Source organism: Pyrgilauda ruficollis, unplaced genomic scaffold (assembly GCF_017590135.1).
Source record: "Pyrgilauda ruficollis isolate IOZ18807 unplaced genomic scaffold, ASM1759013v1 scaffold6, whole genome shotgun sequence".
Taxonomy (NCBI): domain Eukaryota; kingdom Metazoa; phylum Chordata; class Aves; order Passeriformes; family Passeridae; genus Pyrgilauda; species Pyrgilauda ruficollis.
The window spans coordinates 2,844,115-2,854,595 of record NW_024527710.1 but is presented as its reverse complement, the minus strand read 5'-3'; the positions used below and the strand labels follow the sequence as shown (position 1 = coordinate 2,854,595).

General features: G+C 39.1%; 1 protein-coding gene and 1 long non-coding RNA gene across 4 annotated transcripts in view; both read left to right on the top strand.

The window, feature by feature from the left end:
• The first annotated feature begins 1,513 nt into the window (after positions 1 to 1,513).
• On the top strand, positions 1,514 to 7,498 carry LOC121362222. Its single transcript, XR_005956469.1, has 3 exons — positions 1,514 to 1,702; positions 4,158 to 4,346; positions 7,153 to 7,498. It is a non-coding gene; the product is annotated as an uncharacterized LOC121362222 (long non-coding RNA).
• A 2,508-nt stretch (positions 7,499 to 10,006) lies between these two features.
• Positions 10,007 to 10,481, top strand: part of FNBP1L (formin binding protein 1 like) — a 57,191-nt gene continuing 56,716 nt past the window's right edge. The window contains exon 1 of one of the 3 annotated variants that reach the window (XM_041483062.1): positions 10,007 to 10,332. In XM_041483062.1, coding sequence (XP_041338996.1) covers positions 10,309 to 10,332 — 24 coding nt within the window. In that variant the 5' untranslated portion in view covers positions 10,007 to 10,308. The remainder of the gene's footprint in view (positions 10,333 to 10,481) is intronic. The other 2 variants (XM_041483061.1, XM_041483057.1) reach the window with 2 other exon arrangements.

Below are 10,481 nucleotides of genomic sequence, written 5' to 3'. Positions count from 1 at the left end.
TAATGTAGTCATGATTAGAGATTACTTCTTCAGCCATTCTTCCCCAAGTATGAAAATAAACTCTGGCACTTTCAGGGAGAACCTTCACTTGTTTTTCAACAAACAAATTTTGCTTTACTTTGCTGTTGTGCTTCCATGCAGGAGCTGCTCAGTGAAGACAGATTTCTGAATTTATGGTACCCCTGATGATTTTGGTACACCAGGTACATAGAGCATAAAGTTTCGTTAGTGAACTGTATTGTTGCTTTGTCTCACAAGAAACATGTATAAGGATGTGTCTGTTTCTTAAATATTGAATTGATGAGATTCTGTGGGTTTACCATAGTTGCTTTCAGAGTGCTCAAGTGACTTACTCATGAATTCTTTCTATTCTGTTACTTTATCAAAGTGCACATCTGCATGACATTGTGGATAATTAATATAGTTGTATTTACTACACTGAGGTACTTTTAAAGGAGTATCTTAGGGATTCTGAACATCAAATGCCTTAAATGGTATTTGAATTTCAGTATTTGCATGTGGCTAATTGAGCTACATTTTTGAAACACTGGAATTTCTGCCACAATGGAAAATGTCCCTGAAAGCCACAAATATAAATTATGTTCCTTGATTTTGTAAAAGTACCTCCACAAAGGAGGACTGTGTATAATAATGCTTGGTTGATAATTTTGTTTGTTTTCAGTTGAAACAAAGCCGAGTAAAGGTGACTTGGCATTTGAAACAATGCCAAGTAAAGTGACTTCATGATCATTGTGAAACAGCCAAACCCTTACTCTGAAATGTGTACTTCATTTTCGTTTCCTAGGGTTAGATTGTGATTTTGTGTAAGCCACGCACCAAACAATGGGGAAGGAGGAGGAGGGGAAGTGTAATATGAAAGATAAAGCATGCTATGGTGAAATTTGCTTTTGGTATATACTATTTAACTGTCTAACATGGAGAAGTTGTACTCTGCAGCTTTACAGTGAGAGCACATCAATGGGATGCTGACCAGTGTTCAGAGGGATTTTATTTACAGTCAGTACTGGCTCTTTGAGCCCTCAGCCTTGTTAAAAGGACACTCAAGAAATGTGCCATCTGGGTCTAAAGGATGCTCAGTGATGAAGAGGAGTGTCTGTGAGCCTTGCTGTTGGCCCATTAAGGTTTGCTGGCAATCAGGACCAATAGTTGCTTTTCAAAATACGTTTGTGCTTAGTTTGAATTTTTTTTGCTGATTTAAATGAGTGCTTTTTGTTTTGATTCCATGCCACCATTGCTACAGAAATCAGTAACTGAGAATTTATTAATGGGTTTGGAAGTACTTACAGTTGCTGGGTATGTGGGGCAACAAATATGCTAGAGCTGTGCATTTCTGGAAAGAAACAGAGTGAAAATGTTCTGTTCTGTAGTACTGTGCTGTAATACAACTGAAGCCAATCCCTGGGGAGTGGAGGTTTTGCAACAAAATAATTAGACAGTGAATCCAGTTGGATACACCTAATGCCATACATCAGTCATGGATAAATCCAATAAAGATAGGTTTTGCTGTGTGGGTGAGCCTAGCAGAAACTTCAGTAATCTGGAAATCTGTCATAGCTGATGCTCCTGCATATGTTGGGGAAAGAGACGTTTGATTTTAATTCGTCATGGCCGTGATTTCTTGTTGCATCAACTGGAGGAATACATGAAGACTTCTATCTCACAGCTTGAACCAAAAGTTCAGGTAAGGATGGAGCATACTTGTTACAACTAGTTTGGGTTTTTTTCTGCATTTTAAATGTGAACAGCTGCTGTGCTTTACATATCTGGGATGAAGATTTATAAGAGGCATATTAAACTACACTTAATTTTAAGGCTGAACGTTCGTATGGTTAATTTTTGTAGTACTTCAGAGATTTTTTTCTTTGGTCTTGTTTCAAAGGAAATAATTGGTTTCTCCCTCAGCCCCCACCCAGGGTGACTAACATTGGAGTAGTAATATTGAATGGTGTAACTTTGAATGATTTCCACACTCATTTCAGTAGTAATTAGTCCAGTTTTGCTATTAGTTCAAAACTTACTAGTCAGTAATCATAAACTTTTACATCTTCAAAGCATGATACAAGTATTAATCAGGTGTGGGCAATGTTACACTGTGCTTTGAAGTTAACACTTTCACATGCTACAGAACTAAAAGGTGGTGCACTATGTAGAGGAAAAAGATGTTATCTTCAGGATAGGGTGAATCATCTAGAGAGCAAATAATTGGGAAAACAAACAGATGTGTAAAAGTCATTGTCAGAGATGAAAACATTTATTTGTAATGGCATAATGCTTGGGATTGTTGGTTATGGACCAGGATTTGGTTTCATTAATGTGTTCAAGTTTCATCCTGTCGGCTCAGAGTGAAAAACCACAGCTGAATTAAAAATCAAATTCAATGTTGTTTTAGTTTCAGGTAGTTTTCTCAGTTAGGGAGCAGTGTAATCCATGGAAGAGAACTAAATTTGTCAGGGCAGTGGCAGTCCTGGTAAAGCAAAATCTGACAGTCTTCACCATCCCAGCCTGCAATAAAGGACATGTCACTCTGTAAAAATCTTAGAAAATAGGTACGAAGGAGTAATGTGACCAATACATTTTTTTTTTATTCTGTTGTAATGTAAACACCTAACTGGTGCCATTTTCACACACAGATAATTAATATTCAAGCAGGTAAAAATCAGAATTTAAATTCGGTTGGTTCTTAAGTATGTACTTATATATATCTTCCATATTGTCTGATGGCTTAGCTATTCTATACATGTGGTAATTTAGTTGTCTGGGATTGTTGGGCAAGTCATATACAACTAAACTCATTAAGTCATTAATAACTTGTTTTTGTTTTCAACATGTTCTAATGTTGGAAACGATATTTTAATTTCTACAAAAAAATTTACAGTTTTTATATGCCTTTGTTTAAAAATATAGTTCTAAAATTGTAAACAAAATAAAATGTTATGAAGAAAAAATTAGTTTATCTTGATACATTGTATCATTTAAATGAAGGGACAGTTTTTGAGTGAATAGAAAAAGGTATTTATCCTGTCTGCAGGATGTGAAAATGGGTCTAAACTCAACGAGTTATCTTTTCCAAAATGTGTAAAAAAATATTCAGTATTATTTTATCTTTTTTAAAAAGAACTAGTAGATGTTCTGAGGCAAAAATCATCCCTGAGTCTTTGCTCTCAGGAAGGCGATCGGCTGGCAGGGATCCCTTCCAAACGTGCCATCTGGGCCATGAACCACACGGTCCTGTGGGGAGAGCTACAGGAGCAGGCAAGGCTGGAGGGAGGACATTGCACTGATTGCTTTAGCTGTGGTTTTGGTTTACTTGTGTGCAAAAGGGATTGAGAATTGCCCGTTTCCCTAAAATGAAGTCTCTAGTATTGGCTGTGTTACAGTAGCATAAGGACACGAAGCAGCAACACAACTCAACCCTTATGTTCTGTGTATTTAATTTTTGGAAATTAAACAGCTGATGAGATCTGAACATAAGGAGAGTTCTCAAGATAGTGGTAAATCCAAAGGGAAAAGCCTTGGCTACTAGAAGATGAGTGTGTTAGGGAGGGAAAAGAACAGTCTTAGTAAGTTGTGTATATTCTTCCCTTTGCCTGTAACCTTGTCTTAAAGGGGAAAAAAAAGGGACAAAGACAAAAGGATGTGGAGGAAAAGTCTCTTACTAGAATGCAATTGACTGTTGGATTTGAGCTGCCTTTGAAATCCGAAGAGTAATCATTGCACTTTGAATTTCATTAAATAGCGCTTCAAAAGTGTAATGTCACAAAACCAAAATTCTTTAAGCATTAAGTGATTTCTTTATTTTTGGTTTTGTTCCTCTGCAATTATTTGAAAATTTCTGCAGTTAGTCTCCGATCAGAATCTCACTTGGAACAAATAAAAATGATAAACTGAGATGTAGCTATCTTTACTGATGTGATATGGAGGCATAGAAATGTAAATAATTATTTGCTTAGTGGGATATCTATTCTGTGCACATCACAGTGTTCTCATTCCCATTGTTAATTTATTTCCTGATTCCCATTCTTTTAATGTTATATATATATATATTATATATATATATATATATATATATATTAATGTTTTAATGTAGTGGGAAGGAAAGAGTTTGACATGTGAATAACTTTTGAGTTTCCCTACAGATCGTGATCCTTTGGAATTTTTTCCATGCATCAGTTAAATGTGGTATCATGCAATGGACATCAACTTGGTCATGAAAGGAGGAACCACGCCAGACGTAAAATAAGGGAAGTACACGTGAAATTAAACCCCTGGCCACAGAAATGAAATCCTTTAAGGGAGAGAAGTGACGACATGCAGTTGCATGGAAGGTAGGACAATCAAGGGGTCGTTGGCCCTTTCGGTTTCCCATTAATGTAACTCGCAGGCGTTCAGCCGGATAGGGCCGGCAGCAGCATTGGCAGCAGCAGCAGCATTGGCGGCAGCAGCATTGGCAGCATTGGCAGCATTGGCGGCAGCAGCATTGGCGGCAGCAGCAGGCGGTGCCGTGTCGGGGCCGCTGCCGGGGCTGGCGCTGCCGGCAGGTGGCTGTCGAGCCCAGAACATGGCTTTGGGCTGCTGTGCCCGAACTGCTGAGGGTGAGCCGAGCCGCTGCGTGCTGGTAATGCGTAAACCAGTTCTAAGTTAATTAAACAGTAACCTAGGATGCCGAGCAGATTTTGCACAACTGCACATACGTTTGTTTCTGATTGTAATTCAAAATCAGATGATAGTAAAATATACCTTAGCAAGTCTTAAAATGGGTGGTGCTGATCCTTTGCTACACAGTCATCCACTATTCATTTTTCTACAGCTTGAATTAGTACCATGACAGAGTCTCCATCTTTCATTATTGATATGTGTGCCAATCCATACACTCTGCTTGAAAGCTGCTATTGATGCTGAGAGCAGTGTCTGTTCAATTTTTGGTTATTATCTAAAAGCTACAATCTTTGCCTGTAGATAATATGGTAATGAAAAAAAATTGAATATAGAATTCACCGTGGCCATACTTAACTCTGCAGATTAGATACAGCTTGGTGTTCTTTTAATTTAAAGTAGTGTGCACGGAAGGGGTTGATGGGAGAGGAGAAGACATGGGTTAGGTGAACTGGAGGTAACAGGAATTAAGGTAGCAAAGCCATTTATGGTTATGTTTTGATATAATTCTGAAGGGATGTACCACTAGTGGAAGCAAATGGATTTATAGTATTCAAGCAGGCAATGAAAGCATTAGAGAGTTGAAAACCATATTTTAAAGTAATGATTTTTGTGTGTTCCCTGATACTTTGTAATTGTCCAGCCTCTGTGTTGAGATACAGTTTATATTATCAAAAGAAAATGCTGAATTACCATGTGATAGTCTTGTTTCACTGGAAAAAATAATAAATTACTATGAAATAAGGCTGTTTGTACTTATAATATTGCTAGCTGATGCTGATTGACAACACGTTTGCTACATATGGCAAGGAACGATGTGCTCTTGGTTATAGTGCAGGTTGATGCTGATTGACAACACGTTTTCTCTGCTACATATGGCAAGGAACGATGTGCTCTTGGTTATAGTGCAGGCAAAAAAAAAGTGAGCACAGGATGTTTTGTAAAAGCAGATGGAAGTTCTCATTTTTCCTCCTATTTATAGCTGGTGTTTGTAGTGTCCTTTCAGTTCTGTTATCCAATCACTGTTGATGTATTTCTGTTTGCTGAGATGAGAGGGAAAAGAAACAAGCCTTTCTTTTGCTATGTAAAATTCATTTCAGTACAGGAACTGGATGGGAAAAGATGAAGGGGTACAGTTCTTCCCACAAAAATTCAGAGATAGGAGAAAAATTAGAATTAGGGCATTCCAAGCAGTGGCTGAGTTTGCATTAATAAATGAAATTTTCCTTCTGCCTTGAAGCAGAAGGGCTAACTAATGTGGTCTAACTACTGCAGTTTCCTGGTAATTTTATGCTTTAAATAAAAAATAAATCAGTACTCCGAGTAAAACCAAAAGTTTATTTTGCCTAATAGTTGAAATAGTGGCAGTAAGTCTCTAGGCAGATGCCAAGCTCCCAACACTTTGCATTCTGCTGGTTATGGTTAACCAGCCTCTGGGAGACACAGGAAGTCTGTGGGGAGCTGGGCACAAGCTGAAGTGTCAGGACACCTATTCTTTTGTCTCAAAGTATTTCCTGAGCTGTGAAGTAATTATTACCCACTTACCACATGGAAGTGTTATGAACATCAATATTTTTTACAATTAGAGCACTTGGAGTGCTGGTGATGGGGGAAATACATGTGTAAAGGAAGGAGGGAGTTACATTCTTTTGGTTTTGAATCAGAAAGAGATAATACAGTTTTTGCAACCCTTCTTATTTTTTGTGGAGTAAAAATCCAATTTGAATATGACAAAGAGATTGCTGGCTAGCAGAGAAAAGGATTAATGGCACCTCACACTGAGACAGAGATATTTGGAAGTAATTTGTTTGGTCCTGCTGAGTTTTGTGGCAGTGGAAAGCTAAGCTGCTTCTGTCTTTAGAAAGTGCGCTCACAGGGAGTGCCAGACAGCTTTTCTGCCACTCCAAATTAATGATTCAGATTGTTTTTCTGCCAAGATAATATCCTTAGGTACACTTGGAAACTCAAGTAGGTTCTGTTGAAAAGTGAACAGAATTAACAAAATACACAATTACTGTAATAATTAGAATTATGATGTGGATTCAGTCCATATGCAGAATTGTACAGTTTTCTTTTAAAGCCTGCATTAATGAGTCAATGATGGGGGAAACATCTAAATATAAAAGTAAATTTTCTAAGTTAAAAATAAATTGTCATCATCTGCCAGAAGAAGCCAGTGGTTTACAAAGATACTAAAACTATGCAATCTATCATGAAGCCTTTGCTGCATGTAACATTACTTGAATATGTCTTCAATATGTTCTTGAGTCCCTTTGGTTGCATCCCCTCCTCCAAATGATGATTTTAAGGATGTGACTAGAAGAATAAAAGTCTTTAGAGAATATTTAATTATTTCTAGGCTTAGGATCAGCTGCATTCCCTGATAATGGAAACAATGTCACAATTCTAAGTGATTCATTTTACTGTTTCTGGTAATATCCTGTAGAGATGTGGTAGACTCTTCCTCTTGTCTTACAGCTTGGTCATTTCACATCCTCAACTGTTAAACTGGAGGACAGCTCAGGATTTATATGGGAATCTCCTAAAGCAAGAGTATGCTTAAGCAGGAAAAGGGGGTAACAGTGACTGATGTCAGATTTCTCACTAAGCTGAAGTGGTAAGTATTATGCTGCTAAGACTTCTGCTTTATTTTCAATTAATTAAAATTTGTTTCAGTCACATGGTCTTAATATACTGTTCATGAATTCCAAATCTTGCAATAATTTGTCTAAATGCTTTTTGTCTCTTAACTTCAAATCCATTACCTGTGTAGTTTATTGTGATCTATAATTTTTACTGATTGACCTTTAGTTAAGTAAGGGTGAAATGCACATCTCGATGTATGTACCTGATCCATATATGTGCTTCTGTTTTTGGAAGAAGTATGGGTCAAAAGCAAACTAAAAATCAGAAAGCAATCTTGAAAATAGTTGTGCCCAAATTTAAATTCAAACACGAATAAAACCACTGAAATATGTTGGAAAGAAATAGGCTTTGCACTTGACTTTTTGGAATCTTCTTCATCCTTTGAGGCAGATTTTCTACTAGTTCTCTACAAAATGAGAATCACAATGCCTGCAGAAACACTAGGTTGGGTCCCAGAAACAGTATGTTACTGTGCACAGTTTCTAATCAGCCTGACTTCCCAAGTCTAACTGTTAACCTCCAAAGATGAATAATTAGCTAGACTGCAGCAATGCTCTGGTGCAGAGATAGTCTCCTATTCTGGTGCTAACTTGTTCAAAGCCTGCTCAAAAATATCTTCTGGTTGCTTCTCTTTATCGTGTACACGTGCTCTTAAAAGGCAGGTACAGCTCAGAGCTGCTGTGCTAACACCTGTCCTATTTTAGAGAGTATTTTAGAGCAGCCTCAATCAGTTCTGGAGGTTGTGAAGTTACTCAGAATCTCTGGAACATCCTGCAGCCCCTGATGCTTGCTTTACCTTTGGGTTTGTAAAGGTGTTTTTCAGGGAGAGCTGCCTGGAAAGAAGGAATCCTGTTTGTCCTGGGAAAACCTCTCATTGCTAAAATTAGGCTTTTTAAGAATTACTGCGTAGCTAAATATTGTATTAATGTACCCATGATACAGGCTGCAGTTTCCTTCTCCTAAAATATCTACAAATCACAAGAAAACATTTGATTTCATTACATTGCTTTAAATAGAAAACAAATTCTGACATGTTGAGAATGTTGGCATTGCACGTTTTGCAGAAATAGGCATAATTAGTAAATTCTTAAAATAGAATTAAATAAAAGAAGCTTCATGTATCAATCAACCAACCATAAATATAAATAAACAAATATATTTATATAATGCATTGAAATTCTACTGATGTATATTTAATGCAATGAAAGGCCAGTATTTAAATTTGAGTGCCAATTAAGTGCCTGATTTCCAAAGCTTCTGAATCCATAGACTTAGAACTTAGGATCAATTTTCCAATAGATTAATTTCCATAACTTTAGTGGGGCTTCTAAAGTTGAAAAATTTAGCTCAAAAGTTGTTTTTCTAGGGTTCATTTTTAGTTGTCTAAACTGAATCAATTGCAAATCTGAATTTTCCTGAAATAATCAGGAAGTGAAAAATCCTGCCAAAAAATTTCAAATTCACATCAAGACTCCTGCCTCTAGTGCCTGCTAAAGGTTCAGTGTACATTTGTTTCTCAAAGTGTCCCTTTAAAAAAAAAATAAAGTGCCATAGCAGGCATCCAAGACCGAAGCTGCCTAAGTTGTTGCATTTATAAACCTTGGTTGGGACACAGTGCACTAGGGATTACTGTGTGATTAAAACATGTCAAAATGCCTCTTTCAAAAATTATTAAGTGTGCAGCAAGTTATAGGTATTAATTTACAAGAGATACATTGAAAGAGATACATTATATCATCTGATTATATTTTTTTAAGAATTGTATAAAGATATGTGACAAGCTGGTAGCTAAGCAAAAAACTGATTGATCTTTCTAGCATTTAATGGACATTGGTTTTTGCCAATTCTGAAAGCCAGTGAATTTAAACATATAAGTAAACTATGAAAATTATTAATGCATATTTCTGCTTCATTACCTGAATCCTCAATATATGTTCTGCTTGCTGAATATTTTCAGTAATTAATACAATCTACCAACTGAGTTACTGTGCCAGACTTCAACTGAACTGTGCCCACATGTGGAATCTCATCTTCAAAATCTAAAATGTGGAGGGTTCATGACCAAAAAATAGAACTAAAACTAAATTGTGATGCAAAGGCACATTACCTGAAAGGGGACTTGGGAATAAAAAAAATTATTTAAGTCATTTTTGTTTTGATATAGAGACTTAGCAGTATTTATTATTTTTTATTGCATTGAGATTTTATCCCACCTTATAAAAATTATTTCTAAGCAAAAAAGAAAATTAAAAAATTCATGCCCTCAGAGGGGAATGTAATTCAGATGGCTTTCAAAACATTTGCTTTCTATTAGTAGCTTTGTAACACTTTGGTGGAAAACATAGTCTTTGACAAGGATTTAACACCTGTCCTTTTCTAGTTGCTGAGGAAATTCCCTGTTACAGTCAGTAAGATTCATCCACGTACTCTATCAAAAATGAGCTTGTATCCCTCAGCTGCCTACCTCACCTTTCCAACATCTCAGTTTGTGATTACATATAGAGCTGTGATGTACACAGTACAAAAATCGTTGTTTAGCTCTGTGTGTCGGCGCGGTGCCCGGTGAGGAGGGGGCGAGCCGGGCCCCGGCCGTGACTCAGCGCTTTGGGCAGGCGGGGAGGCCTCGCGGCCGCCCGGGACACGAAGCGCGGGGCCTCGCCGCGGCCGCGTTAATGAGTAACAGCGCGGGGCCGCTCCGGGCGCGACACCTTCGCCCCGCGGCCGCTCAGGGCTCCGGGGCAGCGCCGGCCGCTCCCGTCCCGGCCCCGCCGCTCCAGCCGGACCCGCCCCTCTCCCAGTCTCCTCCGCGGCTCCCCCTCCCGAGCCAGGCGGAGCTGGAGCTGGGAGCGACGTCGTTCTTCGCCGCCGCCGCCGCCTCTCCCCAGTGACCGAGGGTACCGGCGCTGCCTGAGGGGGCCCTGTTCTCCGGCCGCCGCCCGACGCCTCATCGCCGCCTCTGCCGGAGCCGGCACTGCCCGCGGAGCAGCCATGAGCTGGGGCACGGAGCTGTGGGTGAGTCCTGGCTCGCCTCTCATTGTGTCTGAGATTCGCCGCCTTCCCTTGTCTGCTGGGGCGGCTGCCCCGGGGAGGCGCGGAGCGGCCGGAGCCGAGGCGCTGTGCTTTGTTCGGCGTAGGGGCGGCGGGCAGGGGCTCGGGCGGGC